The sequence below is a fragment of the Miscanthus floridulus genome, chromosome 3 (genome assembly GCF_019320115.1).
Source record: "Miscanthus floridulus cultivar M001 chromosome 3, ASM1932011v1, whole genome shotgun sequence".
Taxonomy (NCBI): Eukaryota; Viridiplantae; Streptophyta; class Magnoliopsida; order Poales; family Poaceae; genus Miscanthus; species Miscanthus floridulus.
In genome coordinates, this window is record NC_089582.1 from 110736633 (window position 1) to 110754740 (window position 18108).

The window sequence follows — 18108 nt, forward strand, 5'->3', positions numbered from 1 at the left end:
TGTTACAGTAGCCATCACATCGAATCTTGCGACACATGCATGGAGCATTAAATATAGACGAAAAAAAACTAATTGCACAGTTTGGTTGGAAATTGCGAGACAAACATTTTGAGCCTAATTAGTCCATGATTGAACACTAATTACCAAATAAAAACGAAAATGCTACAGTAGCCAAATTCCCAAATTTCGCGAACTAAACACAGCCTAATACCCATAATTATATATTTCAATAATGAACGACAATCATAATCTGCATGTTCGTTTGCTCGTATCTGCCTTATAAGCCATGGCTTATCAGCCAACGAATATTATTTTTCTCTCACACCAAACCAGCCAACAATATTTTCAGCCATGACTTCTAAGCCAAACCAGCCCAAACGAACAGGGTGAATATGGATTAGATTTGTTGGTGTATGTATTCATGTCATCCAAAACTATAAACATGGGCATGACAAGTATGGAGAAATGATATCTTATTTGTTCCTTTACTCTTAAGTCATCTGTTACTGCATAATAAAGCCCCTGTTCGCTTGTCTTATGAGCCATACTTTTTCAGCAAATAAATAGTATTTTTCTCTCACAACAAATCAACGAATAGTACTTTCAGCCATGACTTTTTAGCGATGCGAACAGGGCCAAAGATTCGGTGTCCAACACACTTGGTTCAATGTATCAATCAAAGTTGTCAATTTTGGCAGATTTAGTGGGTTCTTCTCCTCCCTATGCAACATGATGCTTACCCCTAATAAGAAATGCTAATTAAACAGCCTGTTTCCATGCACTAGTATATGCGCCCCAGCAAAACGTGGATGCTGTAGTCCTAGCTAGGCCCTTGCCTGTAGCCTCTCGCGTTTCGTTTCTGCGTTCTACCAAACCGAAGGTTCGATTGCGCTCTAGCCGCTAGGCGTGCGGAAATAGCATCCAGCAACCACGTACACGAGCAAAGCCGCACAGGCCACGCATGCCTCCCTGACGCAACACGTCGAAGGGTTGGATCTGTGGCTGCGCGTCATCCTATTCCTATCTAGGCATGCCTGGCTGTGCCTTTTATCAGGTGTGGACGTGTGGTGTGAGCTAAAGGCGTGGCTAGAAGTCAATAAAGGCAGTGCTTAGTTTAGTAGGAGCGTTAACCCTCGCCGTTGCTTTGGCTCGCGGTGCTGGAGCACACTCACTGATCCCCGGTGCGGCGCGGCGACGACTTTGACGCTACGCCGGCGACGGCCAGTGGATGCAGGCGCACCGCAAGGATCGGAGTGTTGTTGTGCAGCCAGCGCTTTTATAAGCGCAGAGCGTGCGGAGCAGCGTCATTTGATTGGAGCATCACAGAGGCACAGACCTTATGGAGTCTGCCATGTTTCCCGGCTGCTGCCTCGCGGCTGTTCTCGTCGCAGCTCTCGCCTCTCCTCACCGTCTCGCCACGTCGGCGGCGGCGGCGGGCGAGGGAAGCGCGACGACGACGAACTGGCACGACGTGAGCGTCAAGTCGCTGCTGCCGAACACGGTCTGCACGGCCACGAAAGGACCAGGTAGTGTCTTCCTCACTACTTACTCTGCCATGTGCCATACTGCCATCCTATGTGGCTATTTTATTCGGAAAAAAAAAAAGATAGCGTCACATGACTAGCTCGTCCTGCATGCAGCGGCACCCAGCTCGTCGGCGCTCACCGTCGTGCACAGGCACGGCCCGTGCTCGCCGCTGCAGTCACGCGGCGGCGCACCGTCCCATACCGAGATCCTACGCCGGGACCAGGACCGAGTCGACGCCATACGCCGCAAGGGGGCCGCTGTAACTGCGGCGTCCAAGTCCAAGGGCGGCATGTCCCTGCTGGCGAACTGGGGCAAATCTCTCGGCACCAACAACTACGTCACCTCGCTCCGCCTGGGCACGCCGGCGACGGACCTGCTGGTGGAGCTCGACACCGGCAGCACCCAGTCGTGGGTGCAGTGCAAGCCATGCGCGGGCTGCTACGAGCAGCACGACCCGGTCTTCGACCCCACCAGGTCGGCGACGTACTCCGCCATACCCTGCGGCGCGCGGGAGTGCCAGGAGCTCAGCTCGTCGTCGCGCAACTGCTCGTCGGACAACAAGAAGTGCCCCTACGAGGTCTCCTACGGAGACGACTCGTACACCGTCGGTGACCTCGCGCGCGACACGCTGACGCTGTCGCTGACGCCGGCCGACACGGTCCTGGGCTTCGTCTTCGGGTGCGGCCACAGCAACGCCGGGACCTTCGGCGAGATCGACGGGCTCTTGGGCCTCGGCCGCGGGAAGGCGTCGCTGCCGTCGCAGGTGGCGGCCAGGTACGGCGCGGGCTTCTCCTACTGCCTTCCGTCATCGTCGAGCGCCGCGGGGTACCTGTCCTTCGGCGGAGCCGCCGCCCCTGCGAACGCGCAGTTCACGGAGATGGTGACCGGCCAGGACCCGACGTCCTACTACCTCAACCTCACCGGCATAATGGTCGCCGGACGGGCGATCAAGGTGCCCCCGTCCGTGTTCGCGACGGCGGCGGGGACCATAATCGACTCGGGCACCGCGTTCAGCCGCCTCCCCCCACGCGCCTACGCGGCGCTGCGGTCGTCGTTCCGAAGCGCCATGGGCAGGTACAGGTACAAGAGGGCGCCCAGCTCGACCATTTTCGACACGTGCTACGACTTTACCGGCCACGAGACCGTGCAGATACCGTCGGTGGCGCTGGTGTTCGCCGACGGCGCCACCGTGCACCTGCACCCCAGCGGCGTGCTTTATACGTGGAACGATGTGTCCCAGACGTGCCTCGCGTTCGTGCCCAACCAGGAGGGCATACTTGGGAACACGCAGCAGAGGACGCTCGCCGTCATCTACGACGTGGGCAACCAGAAGATCGGGTTCGGCGCCAAGGGCTGCGCCTGAAATCCACCGTGGTTCGCAAAAGATCAACAGCTATAACGTGATGCGATCCTAGAGATCGTGGCTTAAATATGATGATAGCTTTTGTAGTTGTGATTTTGAGAGGAAGATTTTCAGACTTTCAAGATTATGACAAAATCACAAAAATAAAATATTGGATTTTGGTATCTACAAGCAAAAGAAATCGATCCATCGATTCTCTGATATATTTTCGATTACGAAAAATTTCCAGCTTCAGCCTTCTTCTAGGAACAAGAAGTATGAGTCCAGATTTATTATAGCAGCACACCCATAATTAAACTTATTATAGATTCAGAACTAAAGTTCAAGACGGTAAATGAAGGACCATTCATTCGATGCGAAGAACCTAGTGGCTCCCTATATGTAGATGACATTGTGCTATTTGTTGCTCCATTAGTTGCTAATCTCACGGCGCTGAGGACAGCACTGGAAATTTTTGCTACGGCGTTGGGCTTATACACCAATTTGGATAAGTGTGTCGCTACACCGATACATTGCTCTCAGGAACAGATTGACTTGGTGTCGACATAGAATTTTCGTCTCCGTGCCGAGGACACATGCAGCAAGCCAGAAGGGTCCGCTCGATGGAGCAGATCCGCCTAGCTTCAGCGCAAGGGTGGTCGATCCTGCGCAATCCTCCCGAGACGTGCCAGTCAATTTAACCCTGCAATTGATAAGGAGAGAAAGCTTATCAGTAATTAAGGGCGGAACATGCCGGTGTTGCCAGACAGTTCCGAATGTGTGGCTCCGAGAGCCGATATGAGAGGAGATCGACTAAATAGTCGATTCCAGCATATTTATAAGAATAAATCGATTAAAGCTTGTAGGGTTGTATAAGAAGAATCGGTCATCATTTAGGATAAATATTATTTAAATAAATATTAATCAATGGCAATAAAGATATCAATGATGATCGGTTTATACTGAGCCAATGATTACAAGTAACCGAACCCTTTTTATATAAAGAAATAATTCAACACCACTTAACCATTTAATAAAGATAAACCTAATGAACATGTTAGATCTCATCTATTGCCATAACCAGTGGGGCATGAGGCAGAATCATGCTGGCCGTAGAAACAACAATAAACTCGACGACCCTAACTCATTACTAATATCAATGGGGCATGAGGCAGAATCATACAGGCCGTAATACAATAATAAGATCATAGGGCTAACATATCTTTCAACTTATCTCTACTTCAATGATCTCATAATGTGAACTGTTCGTGAAAGCGCTCGATATTGGCTAAACAACCGATTAAGGCATAGCGCACAATTAAGGTCATGCCTTCTTAGGAACGGATCTACCAACTAGCAGTCCCCACTCCATGGTGCTAACAATGGGGTGAGAGGCAGAATCCCATAGGCCGTGATAACGGGCCATGAAACGATTCTCGTTAACCAATAGATCTACTCAAGATCGAATATGCCTTAACCGCACGCTATGCACGATTAAGATTGATATAAAACAGCCGATAAGACATAACTCATTGTTTAAGGTGCAAATTAGATTAATTTTAGATTAGCAAACGATGGGTTAAATAAGATATAAGGCCGATTCAGATTAATCTCAATCAGGCAGAGTGATATTGCTGTAATTAGATAAACAATGAAAGCAATAAGCAATATCGGTAACTTAATGAATCTACCAAAGACTATCATTCTAAGGTAGAGCTGATAACTTGACCTTGATCTAATTTAAGCAGTGGGGTGTGAGGCAGAATCACACAGGCCATACTTGAATTAGACAAGAGTCAATAACTAGCCTATACCAGAGTCGCAGTGGAAGTCGACCGGATCGATGCAGCCATACGAACAGAGGTATAAACCATGACGGTACTTACAGACAAGCAGTGGATGTCGACCGGATCGATGCAACCGTATTCGCTGTAGAACTCACCGAGATCTACTCTACTCCTACTCCTAAGGGGTGGCCGGAGCCGAAAAAAGTAATTGACTTGTATTGGATTGATTGTGTCTTCTTACAATAGCCGGGGTTTGATATTTATACCCGGAGTCTAAACATGAATCCTACTCGAGCATGATTTGTTACAATCTTTGGCATAAAATGAAAACATTTATAATTTAAGATAACTTGAACTCTAATCTTTCCCTTTTTGTAGAGTCCAGCATGTCTCGTCCCAACGCCGATCATAGCCTCTGTCGTTATCTGCTGGCGCTATCTGAAGAAAGCCGATTCTAGTGCTGCACCTGAATCAGCTGGTTTCGATCTTCACGCAATTGATCCCTTGATGTCATGATTTTGGGAGTTCTCGAGCTTCTGAGATTCTTCTTCTAAATTCTGGTGTAAACACATGCCTCCCAATTTTGGGATAAGAGTAATTTTATTCCAAAATTATCATATCTGCATTCCTAATTGGTCCACAGTCATGGGTAGAGAACCTTGATCTGGGATCCACCGTTTGTTGCTGCTTGCGTCCATTCATGAGCCTATGCCTCAAGACTTCTTTACAAGAGCGTCACTGCTTCACGGGCACTTGGATTCATCTTCTCGGGTCAGCTATAAAATATCTATCCGACCCTAGCGAGAGCAACTCAACATTTTAGCCATGTTTTTCTTCCATCTGCTCCCTCGAGCGCCCCTATTTCCATCGGACCCTCCATGGTCCATTCTCTTGTTACGATGATCTTGAGCGGTTAGAAGAATTCTTGTGCATAGGGTGATTGTGTCGCTCATTCTAGCACCTTGTCGAGCAAGAGGATCAGCTGCTGCGGCTAGAAGAAGTCTTGTGACATCGCCTGCGTCTTCTCACCATGCTCGCAGAGCTGTTCTAGTGTTTGCAAGGGCTAGAATATGTGGACACTTTTCCCTTGTTTGTTCCATCAAATGCCTATCGGGAAAACCACAAGCTTCTTTCCAGCGGTTTTCCAATCACCAAGAAATTAGCCGGGTATCTGCTAGTTAGGCAGCTTTTCCCTTTCTTTGGCATAATCTTATTAATAGGCCGATATGACTTGGTTTATGATGATCCTCAGCCTTGTGGGGATACGGACTCCCTTCAATCCAAAAGAAACCTTTTTGAGTTGATCTCTGGTCCATGTAAATTCTTTGTATCCGTCCCACGATGCTTCGTAACTTGGGGAAGCGATAAGTTTGAACCTGTTACCTCTCCGTTATCCGTCCCCTGAATTTCTGGAGTGTTGATCCATTTCCGTCTCTGATTTCAATTTCATACCTCACGGCTGAGCCTTCCCGGGCTATATATACGGGCCACGGCTAAGGGTCGAGCAACAACCCACTTCGTCTCAATCCCTCTGCATCCTCAGTATAGTCCCTATTTTTTTGTAAGCTTGAGATCATGGAGAACAACAAGAGGTCTGCTGACGGGGCTCTTGACGGATCTGTATCATCGTGCCAGCGCCTTCATCGTCAAGCGGGTGCAGCCCGTGATGCGCTCACTACCTCAGGTCATAGGGTCGACTCCATTCGGCCTCTGGGGTCTTCCTTATCGACAGCTTATCGCCAGCTTCCTTGCTACCCGAGGCGGTGGATTGGCAATGATGACCTGCTCGCCACTATTGACAGTCACGGCCAGGGTCTTGCCGAATATCTCTCTCTCGCAGAATCAACCCTGGCCATGGCTCGATGTCGATCGCCTCCCGTGGCTGATTCAGTGGATGATAAATTGGCCAAAGCCGAGGCCAGAATTATGGGTGAGATATCATAACCTTTGTTTCCTTTCAATTTCACCTTCAGGATTCTGATCATCTCCCTTTTGAACTCTTTAGATTTGTCTGCCCAACTGGAGAGCCTTCAACTAGCTATAGAGTACGCAACAGGATTTGTCAACGCTAGAGGTGCCGTCCCAATAGTTCGCCTATATGACGTCCCGAATCGCGTTAGGGAGGTCGCTCTTCATGGCGTCCGTCATGGTGCTGCCACGGCGTTGGCTGCCACACAAGCTCATTCTGGCCACAATCTTCGGTTTCTCCCTCATGGTTTTTCAGATGTGGTGCACCCTGGGGATCATGAGCGTTTGACTGAGGATTTCCTTAGCACCGCCAACTCCATGGCCTTCAATACCCTACCCGATGACATAGTAGGCAAAGTGTTTTTTCGGTCCATAACTTGTAATAGGTGGTATTTAGTAAACAATTTCTTCGTCTTGAGTGATTTCTCCTTTGTTTTGTACTCCATATTATACGCATCACTCTATCGGCATAATCGATACACATTGTATCAGCTTTCACCCCTTCGGGTTTACTTTTCTCGCTAGCAACGACACCCTTTCGGTGTCAGCTACTAAAATTGTCGACCGAGCAAATCGATTGTTAAGCATCAATCCAAATGCTAGGGTAATATTCATTCAAATATTTCCCACTTGAGTGCTCTACCGAGTTTTCCTTCTCTTCCCAGTATCTCCAAAATACAAGTATTACCAGGCGCATAACATTTGATCCGATAAGGTCCTTCTCAGTTGCGTGACCTTTCACCGAACCTGCTGTTCCCTGACCCGATCGGCGATTTTATTTTCCAGACTAAGTCTCCTTCAGAAAATTGCTAGATCTTGACCTTTTAATCGTAATATCTCACAATGCTCAGTTTATTGGCTTCAATGTTTTTTCAAGAGTATGCAGCCGAAGGCAACTCAAGTCTTTAAAGTCATCCATCACAAAATTCTGGTAGACTTCAGCTTGACAAATCATTTTGCAATGTAATACGCCTTGATCTAGTTTGAACCTTCCAAAGAAAGACTGCATTGTGCCTATGCACAAGTTCATAAGGCGATCACATTAGCTCCTCTGCTCTTGGTCATCAAGGGCAACCTAATTCAGCCTTCCCCAGAATCTTGTCTCCCTTTTACATTTTTGAAGATTAGGTCCTGAAGATAAAACAGGCTCAGAGGAGTTTGTTTGACCGCAAAACCCTTTTGGCCAAGGGGCACCCGAACAGGCAGGAGGCTTAAAGAACCACTACAGTCGACTGATCACATCCGCTTCGGCTAAAGAGCCGATTCTTTTGAAAATAACCGATTCTAGACTCCCGATCTCAATCCCACTTAGGTCTGAAAACACAGTTTTTGTCAAGAGAGCCCTTCGATCTCCTATCCTCGGTCATATGGCATCGTATTCTCTTCGACATTTCGCCTTCTATTAATTGCGGTTGCCTTTTGCCCGTCCCGAGGCGTTCGCCTCTTTGCTTCATGTCTTCAAATACCAACCGAGGGTTTTGGCCTCAAACACATTTCTATTCGCAACTGTTCCTTCGCTCTCTTTTGCCTGCCAAAACCTTATAGCGGTTTTCTTCCTTTCTCCCATAGATCCAATCATTTATCATGGCCGGCGAAGATAACCGAGGTAAACGCGCTACAGAGGAGATCCTGGTAGAAGACTTGCCGAGGAACCAGCGTCTCCGATGCATGAGGTGAGATTGACAATCCCTGTTCATGATGATGACATGTTCTGATTTGCCTATAGGTTCATTGTGAATGATAGTTTTTATCCTTTTCTCTAGGACCGACAAACCTACTGATGCTGCGTCTTCCGTGCCGGCCTCATCATCAGGTTCTTCCAACTCACATGACGGTGATGATGCCTAGAGCTTCTTCCAAGAATGGAGAGCGGCCGAGTACCGCTATTCTGAAGCGATCCAAAATAATGGCCAGCTTGAGATCCGTCTAGGGGTCTTCCAAGCGGCCCTTAATGCGGCTAAAGAGGAGGCCAGCACCATTCGAGAGCGACTGGTTGAATTTGACGCCATGGTAGTAGGTAAGACGAGGTTCATGAACGTTTCTATCCTGGTTTCTATTGCCTTTGTCTTGACATTCTTCTGCAATCGCCAGCCCAAATGGTGCAATTGGAGTCTCTTCAATTGGTGGCGAACGTGGCCGCAGACGCTGTCAATGCCAGGGGTTCCCTCATTGACGCTCGTCTCCAAGACATCTCGGTTCATGTCCAGGAGATTGCCCTTCATAGCGTTCATCACGGCATGTCGGTGGCGCTAACTGCAGCGTAGGTCCAAACCGGGCATGATCTCCACACCATGGAGGTTGGCTTCCCGACTGACGATGGCCCTGAGGGACATGAAGATCTGATAGAAGATTTCACTGCAGCGGCAGAGGCCATCGTGGACATCACACCTGCTCAGGATATGGTTAACAAGGTCTTTGATTAATTTGTATTTAGGATAAACCGATGAATGAAGACTCCTATTCCTTTATGATTGTGCTTCAGTGTGACACCCTTGCGTATGACTATTTTTGTTTTTTGTTTTGGCTCTGTAGGCGATACATGTCGTATCGGCTTTTACTGTCTTTGAAGATTTTTACTTTTTTGAACTAGAGTCGATGCCCTCCTAGTATCGGCTATTGGAGCCGAGAACCAATCGGCTATCAAATTCAGATGTTAGGATAACATCTCTTCAAGTATTTTCATTCCAAAGATCAAATGATCGATCAATCCAAGTCAAGCATCCTATTAAACGAAACAGAACTTCTCTTAAGAAATCCATTAACTCTGAATCGCACTTACACTTTAACTCAGCATTCACATACGTCGACCTAAACCTATCTCCAAGACTCAATGCTTATTTTTCCTTAACTCAATGGCCGACGCGACGCCACGATTATTGATCAAAACAAACTTTCAGAGCCAATTGCTTGAACCGGCTATTGGCCTTCATTTTTAATCCTGATGAAGCCTCCTTCCCATGTTTTGCCAGAAAGGCATTCGAAGTCTCCTAGCTCCCAAAACACTGGATCGGCTGTTGCAATACTCATAGACTCATCAACGCGAACCACCTCGACATCATCTCCATGCCATTGAATCAAACACTAATGCATGGTCGATGGCACACAACGGTTTACGTGAATCCAGTCACGACCGAGGAGTAAACTGTATGATCCTTTTCCATCGATGACAAAGAACATTGTGAGCAGAGTTTTACTCCCGATTGTCAGTTTAACGTTCGTTGCCCCCCGGGTCTTAGATGTATTACCTTCAAAGTCTCTAAGCATCATGTCAGTTTCAAGCAAATCTCCTGGTCCCTTGCCAAGCTTACGGAAAGTGGTGTATGGCATAAGATTGACAGAAGCACCTCCGTCCACTAACATTTTGTTCATTGGCTTCCCATCAACAAAACCTTTAATGTATAAAGCCTTCAAGTGTCGATGTTTGACTGGCTTATCAAATATCGCTTGTTGTGTAACCATCAACTTGGCAACCATCTCTTCATACTCTGATTCATCAAAGTCTGAATAAACTTTCTGATCTGTCGGAGCTCTGAATTCCGATGACAATAGAAAAGCTATTTGGATATTAGCCGATGGTTGTTTTCTATCGGCTGTTTGCTTAGCACGCCATATTGGAGTTTTACCGAATGCCTGAGTCTGTTCCATCTCTTTATTCCTTAGGTGTTGCACTCTTCTCTTCTGGTTTCTTGTCAATCCTTTAGGGCACCATTGGCCTTTCTGCCAGACATGTTCCCTCTGGTTGCTTCCTTCTTCATGATCAGCCCAGTCTTGGTCAATAACTCTTTTTCTCAGCCGATCATGAATACTTTTATTTTTAAGCATCAATCCATGTTGTTATGATGATATGCATCTTGGGCATGGATAGACCGGCGGTTGATTTGAGATTGCCTAAACTCCTAATATTGATTGCTGCATTCTAGACAATTATGTCTAGTAGGCAATTTCAAACCTTCGTTCCAGCAGTATCTGAAGAAAGGATAATTCTAGTGCGATTCGGCTTGCTTCCTTTCATATCTCTCTTCTTCCAGTTGACGCTGGTATTCTTGATCCTCTAACCATTGTTGATAATCTTTTTCCTTCTGTCACCGCCACTTATTCAATAGGATCTAAGATGTGACTCGTGGCTTCATCGCTCCATCCATTGACGTTTTCCCCTGTTCATATCGGTTTCTCTGCTGATCACGATGTTTTCTAATCTCTCTATATTCATCAGCCGATATTTGCATCTTGGGATCAACTGTTCTAGCTTCTCTTGATTTAGCCGATGTTAGGACCTTAGTTTTTCCTTTGAATAGCCCAACATCAACTATATTTTGATCTTCTAGGAAAGGATTATTATCAACCTTCATCTTCCGAGGTGTATCGAACTTGAGCCTCCCTTGCTGAATAGCCTTCTATATATGCTGCCGGAAAATTCTGTACTCATTAGTGGAATGAGAAGTAGCATTATGGAACTTGCAGAACTTCTTATTCTTCAACTGTTCAGGGGGCACCATAACATGATTGTCCGGCAATTTGATCTGGCCCTTCTCAAGTAAGAAGTCAAAGAGCTTGTCCGATTTTGTGATGTTGAAGTCATAGCTCTCCTTGTTTCCTTTCCCACAAGGATTTGGCACCATTACCGTCTTCTTACCCCAATTCCATTCAGCTACGGCAACTTCTTCCTCTTCGTCTTCATAGCCGTCATCAATCAAATATGGATTATAAGCTTCGACTACTGTGGTGCTCTTCTAGAATCGGGTATCTCTATGCATACTCTGGAATTGGCTATTGAGCGCTGTTACCCATTGAGCCAATTGTCCCAAGTTGTCAAACTCTTGTCCCAGTAGCTTTTCTTTCCACATTGGCAATATTTCTTAGATAGCTAAAGCAGCTAGCTGATCATCGTCCAAGTTCAATGAGAAGCACAAGTTCCTAGTCTCTTAGAATCTCTAAAGAAACTCAATGCCCGATTCATTAGTCCTCTGTGTCATGGTTGTCAAATCGGTTATCTTCTTCTCTCTAGTCCTAGTGTAAAAATATGTATGAAACTTCTTTTCTAGGTCAGCCCAATTGGCAATGAAGTTGACTGGTAGTGACGAAAACCAAGTGAAGGCTGGCCCTAATAGGGATAAGAAGAAGAAACAAACTCAATGGGAATCCTCAACTGATGTTTTGCCCAATTGTGTAAGATACCGACTGACATGTTCTATTATGCTTGTACTGTCTTGACCATTGAACTTGGCGAACTCTAAAAACCTGTAATTTGTAGGAAGAGTGACCAAATTATACCATTCTAGATATGGGCGTTTGTACAAAAAGGTTAGCCCTTTTGGCTTCAGATCGAACTGATTCTTCATCATCTCGGTCACCTTTAGTAGCAACTCGTCAACTTGCGGATTTGGATTTCTTGGTACTTGCTGACCCATCTGTGGATTGAAATCCCACGTGCCTTGATATCCTAGATTTGGCATCGTGTGGAGGGTGTTATAATCTATGCCATAGTGATAGCCTTGTAGAATCTTAATCTGTTGGGTCCTTTGCTGGCTTGCTGCTTGAAGTCTCTGATTATAGACATAAGGATCTATATCTCTACGGATCCTTTGAATTGATGGTGCTATTTTTTGAGCCGACGACGGTATGTGGCCTGATGTGCCAAAATTAATCATCTGGTTCTGACTTTGCCCCACCGGCTGTTGCACATGCTGTATTGACGGTCTAGGATTGTACTATATTTGATTCTTGGTAGTACCTGGAGTTTATTCAGACAAACCTTGAAGTGCATGGATGTCACCATTATCAGTTGGTGCTGCTTTTTGATGGCTGGTATCAACTTGATTAGTCCCTTGAGTCGACAGATCTGGAATGTTTTAACAAGTCGATCTAACCTGACCAACTAGAATTCCATGAATCTCCTCTTTCATGGCGTTGTGAAATGTGTCAACGAAAGCTTCATTGCGGCTTGATATGGCATCACAAATAGATTTGTGTATGGCTTCCATAAAGAAATGCATGTCTTTAGCTTCGACTGTATCTGTCTGTCCATGTAGTAGAAATCTTGGTAGTGGAAATTTCTGAATAATTGTGCTGTCACGTGTTTTGGTGTAGGACAACAAACACTTCTTCTGAAATTCTTCTATAGCTTTGTTGATGGTATCCTTATCTTCATCAGGTAGGTCTTCATAATGTACCATAAGGATGTTGTCGTTGTTGTGCACCGCCATGACGATTGTGGGGTCCCATCGAGCGAGCCAGAAACATGTGTCGACATAGAATTTTCGTCTCCGTGCCGAGGACACACGCAGCAAGCCGGAAGGGTCCACTCGATAGAGCAGATCCACCAAGCTTCAGCGCAAGGGTGGTCGATCCTGCGTAGTCCTCCTAAGACGTGCCAGTCAATTTGACCCTACAATTGATAAGAAGAGCAAGCTTATCAGTAATTAAGGGCAGAACATGCCAGTGTTGCCAGACAGTCCCGAATGTGTGGCTTCGAGAGCCAATATGAGAGGAGATCGACTAAATAGACGATTCCAGCATATTCATAAGAATAAATCGATTAAAGCTCGTGGGGTTGTATAAGAAGAATCAGTCATCATTCATGATAAATATTATTTAAACAAATATTAATCAATGGCAATAAAGATATCAATGATGATCGGTTTATACTGAGCCAATGATTACAAGTAACCGAACCCCTTTTTATATAAAGAAATAATTCAACACCACTTAACCATTTAATAAAGATAAACCTAATGAACATGTTAGATCTCATCTATTGCCATAACCAGTGGGGCATGAAGCAGAATCATGCTGGACGTAGAAACAACAATAGACTCGACGACCCTAACTCATTTCTAATATCAGTGGGGCATGAGGCAGAATCATGTAGACCATAATACAATAATAAGATCATGGGACTAACATATCTTTCAACTTATCTCTACTTCAATGATCTCATAATGTGAACTGTTCGTGAAAGCGCTCGATATTGGCTAAACAACCGATTAAGGCATAGCGCACAATTAAGGTCATGCCTTCTTAGGAACGGATCTACCAACTAACAGTCCCCACTCCATGGTGCTAACAGTGGGGTGAGAGGCAGAATCCCACAGGCCATGATAACGGGCCATGAAACGGTTCTCGCTAACCAATAGATCTACTTAAGATCGAACATGTCTTAACCGAACGCTGTGCATGATTAAGATTGATATAATACAGCCAAGCGGTGGAGGTCGACCGGATCAATGCAGCCGTACTCGCTGAAGAACTCACCGAGATCTACTATACTCCTACTCCTAAGGGGTGGCCGGAGCCAAAAAAAAGTAATTGACTTGTATTGGATTGATTGTGTCTTCTTACAATAGCTGGGGTTTGATATTTATACCCGGAGTCTAAACATGAATCCTACTCGAGTATGATTTGTTACAATCTTTGGCATAAAATGAAAAATTCCTAATTTAAGATAACCTAGACTCTAATCTTTTCCTTTTTGTAGAGTCCAGCATGTCTCGTCCCAACGCTAATCATAGCCTCTGTCGTTATCTGCTGGCGCTATCTGAAGAAAGCTGATTCTAGTGCTACACCTGAATTAGCTGGTTTCGATCTACACGCAATTGATCCCTTGTTGTCATGATTTTGGGAGTTCTCGAGCTTCTAAGATTCTTCTTTCAAATTCTAGTGTAAACACTTGGTCTCTAAAACCATGACATGTGCGGTGGCAGACTTCCCTTGTCAGTACCTAGGAGTACCCCTATCCATCTACAAGCCAAGAAGAAGTGATGAGTAGTATCTTGTTGATGTCGCCGCCAACCGTATCCATGGCTAGAAGGGTAACTTGCTAAATCAGGCTAGGAGAATGATGTTGGTTCGTGCAACACTTTCGGCAATACCAGTCCATTTGTCTACCATTGTCTATCTCTCTCCATGGGCATTGGAGAACATTGATCGGCGTCAAAGAGCCTTTCTTTGGTTTGGTGGGGAAACGGTCGTGGCCGGGAAATGCTGGGTCGCTTGGACGGTGGCATGCAGGTATAGCTGGCCATTTGGCCTGGACACTACAGGCCAGCCCAAGCATGGCACTAAGTAGCACGTCCTAGGAATGGCTTGGCCCGACGGCCTTCGTGCCAGTGCCTGGCATGGCCTGGCCTTAGTGTCGTTTCTGGGCCGCCATTCTAGCCCGTAGTGCCAGCACGGGCATGGCACGCTATACGGGCTGGCCCAACAGTGGCACGGCTCGGCACCATTGGATCTCTAGCCTCGCTCCCATCAAACCGTTGGATCTAGCCGTTGGAATAGGGGGTATAAAACCCGTCCTAGCTAGCCGGCCGCATCTCGTTCCATCACCCTAATTCATTTGCTCTCACTCTCAGCTCTCTCCCGCACCCGTAGCGCCATCTCGCCTACTCCTCTCTTGCCTCGCTCTCCTCTCTCAGCGAGTCGGCGTCGCCGCATCGATGACTCGTGCTCCTCTCTCGCCTCCAACTTCCTCTCTTCTTCTCGCTCTCTGGTGGCCTCTGGAACCACCGTTGGCCAGCACTGGCACAATCCCTAACCCTAACCCATGCTCAATCCCCAACCCTAACCCTTGATCTCACTTCGTCCTCGTCGGATCCATCAGTTTCCTTGTCGGATCCGTCGGATCTCCGGCCTCGCTCCTATCGGACCGTTGGATCTGGCCATTGGAATAGGGGGTATAAAACTAGTCTTGGTCGGCTAGCCGCATCTCGCTCCGTCTCCCTAATTCATTTGCTCTCAGCTCTCCCCCATAGCGTTGTCTCGCCCGCTCCTTTCTCGATGAGTCGGCGTCGCCGCATCATCGCGTCGGTGACTCGCTCTCCTCTCTCGCCCTAACCCTTGCTCAAACCCTAACCCTAACCCTTGATCTCGCTTCATCCTCGCCGGATCCATCATCGACCTCACTGGATCCGTCCCTCATCATCGACCTCACTAGATCCGTGCCTTGTTGACCTCGCTGGTGACTCTGGTGCTCCGGCTTTGAAGGTAAGTCACCATCAACCTAACCCTTGCTCAATCCCTAACCCTAACCCTCGATCTCTACTAACCCTTGCTCTATTTTGTCTAAAGCCATTGAGGGACAGGGGCGCTGATGAGTGGCGATGGCTAGATCCGACGATGAGACGGTTGAGGTCGGTTCCAACCAAGAGAGGCGGTTGTGCGGGTTGGCCGGATATGATGACGAGGACGACCTACGCGATGACACCGCGAAGCTATTTGGCCATAACGTTCAAGCTCCCATCGTCCTCGAGCCCTGTGATGATCAAGCAGTGGATGGAGAAGAGAATAATGGCAAGCGGTCACATCCCTCTACCTTAGTAGTGTGGCTTGATTTCAAGAAACTCTTCAAAATACAGAATGGTAAGAAGGTCAGGTATGGAGCTAAGTGCATCCATTGCTCTAAGGAATACTCTGGGCACTCTAGTGGTGGCACTGGTCACCTCACCCGGCATAGGGATAAATGCCCTAGGAGGCATGAAAAAACTCGCATGTCTTAGTCACAGATCTCTTTTAATCTTGATGGTAGTATGCGCAATTGGAAGTAATGTCCTATTGTTGCTCGTACTCAACTGGTTCGATTGCTTGCTAGGCTTGATATTGCTATCTCTTTAGGAGAATCATATGCATTTGAAGAATACATTAGAACTGCTCATAATCCTAAATTTGTTTCAGTCTCTAGGTAAACCACCACTAGAGACATGCTTAAATACTTCACTAATTGGAAGGCTAAGCTTGTTGAGACTATTAGTTCTGCTAGTGTTAATTGTGTGTGTCTAACCTCTGATATTTGGTCTGGTAATGCCAAAGAGGACTACCTTAGTATTGTTGCTCACTACATAAACTCTGATTGACAACTAAAGAAGAGAGTGTGTTGATACGGGACCCATGGGATACCCCATAAAGAAGGGAGAAGATCTAGTCTAACTAGGATTTCTTTCCCTGTAAACTTAGTAGTAGTATTATTCTGTAATCCTACTAGGAACCTCATTGTAAACCAACTAGGACTCTGGCCTCCTGACTATATAAAGGAGGGCGGAGTTCTTAGAGAAACAATAGATAACACAACGCAACACTTTACAATCAATCCAACATGAAGGCTAACACCGACTGGATGTAGGGCTATTACTCAATCACGGTTGAGGGCCCGAACCAAGATAAATCGACTGTCTCTTGCATTTACCATCGAGTTCTGCATATGCCGAAGCCCAAACAAACTGCCCCGGGTACCCCCATGGTAGGCTATCGGTGGTAAAACATCGACAGCTGGCGCACTAGGTAGGGGCTTTCGGCGAATTTGCATTTGAGAGCTCAACGGACCTCGTCAACATGATCTTCTCGATGGGATCAACCTTCATCTTCGGTTCATGGATCTGCGAGGTGGATGACAATGACAAGCTTCAAGGCCGTCTCCTTGAAGATTCGGATCACCATGAAGACCTCGCTATTTTGGCAACTATGGCAGATCAAATCGTCGGGAAACTCACGCGGCTTGTGATGTCTAACCCGACTCAGATTTCATGACCAACCGTTTTCCACGCTGGTCCGAGTTCTTTTCCGTTAGAACTTCACAACGCGACCATTCAGAGTTCTCTCGAGAATAGTCCAAGTTTTTTTCTGGTGGAGCTCCAGAACACGGCATCAACCTATCAAGAATTCAACTCAGAAAGCATTCAGAGTTCTTTTGAGAATAGTCCAAGTTCTTTTCTGACAAGGCTCCGAAAGGCAGCCTCGGCCTATCAAGAATACAACTCGAAGTACATTCAGAGTTCCCTCAAGAAGTCAGGTCATGGTATGACTATGTCAAGCTGTCTGAGCTAGGGGCAAGCCAGTTGTCTGGCTGCATCCCAAGCCAGAAGCAAGCCAGTTGTCTGACTACTCATCACAGTTTCCGACTACTTTGGCTACGGCGACCAAGTACTCGACAGCTCATGTCCAAGTACTCGCAAGCTGATGGTCTGGGGCTACAACCACTGGGGTCTCCTGAGCACAAAATGTTAGGATCGCATGTTGATTCTACCACGCGGCCGTCAATCAAGTTGATTTACCTGGGTTGCTAAGGATAGAACAATATGACGAAGGAGAAGCAGAACACACCCGAAGATTAGAACTCGACAGTACAGAAGAAGTTAGAGTAAATGCTACCCTTCAATCAGCTAGATACCTCCAAGGTTTAAGACACCACTACAACAAGAATACCCAGCCTCGATCACTCCAAATCGGAGACCTAGTACTAAGAAGAATACAAAAAACTAACGGACGCCATAAACTACTTGGTCCATGGGAAGGTACTTTTATTATCACAAAAGTCATCGGACCAGGCATGTACAAGTTGATAACTGAAGATGGAAAAGAAGTCAACAACATATGGCACATCAGCCAACTAAGAAGATTCTACGCATGAAAACAACTCAAGGAAGAATATATATACAAGCCACAAGAGATCAACGTTCATGGTCAATAAAGATGGTGTTCCTCAACAACATACGTCTT

At 46.5% G+C, this 18108-nt stretch overlaps 1 protein-coding gene across 1 annotated transcript; it reads left to right on the forward strand.

Annotated features, from left to right (window-relative positions):
• Positions 1-1327: 1327 nt before the first annotated feature.
• On the forward strand, positions 1328-3061 carry LOC136546459 (aspartyl protease family protein At5g10770-like). The gene is made up of 2 exons (XM_066538434.1): positions 1328-1526; positions 1641-3061. The coding sequence occupies exons 1-2, from the start codon at positions 1340-1342 to the stop codon at positions 2888-2890; spliced, it is 1437 nt and encodes a 478-aa protein (XP_066394531.1). The 5' UTR covers positions 1328-1339; the 3' UTR covers positions 2891-3061.
• The last annotated feature ends 15047 nt before the right edge of the window (positions 3062-18108 follow it).

Bases quoted from the DNA above. Each gene is read 5' to 3' on its own strand.
- LOC136546459 (XM_066538434.1), top strand. From the start codon at position 1,340: ATGGAGTCTGCCATGTTTCCCGGCTGCTGCCTCGCGGCTGTTCTCGTC. The intron at 1,527-1,640 runs GTAGTGTCTTCC...TCCTGCATGCAG, and splicing joins CACGGCCACGAAAGGACCAG to CGGCACCCAGCTCGTCGGCG.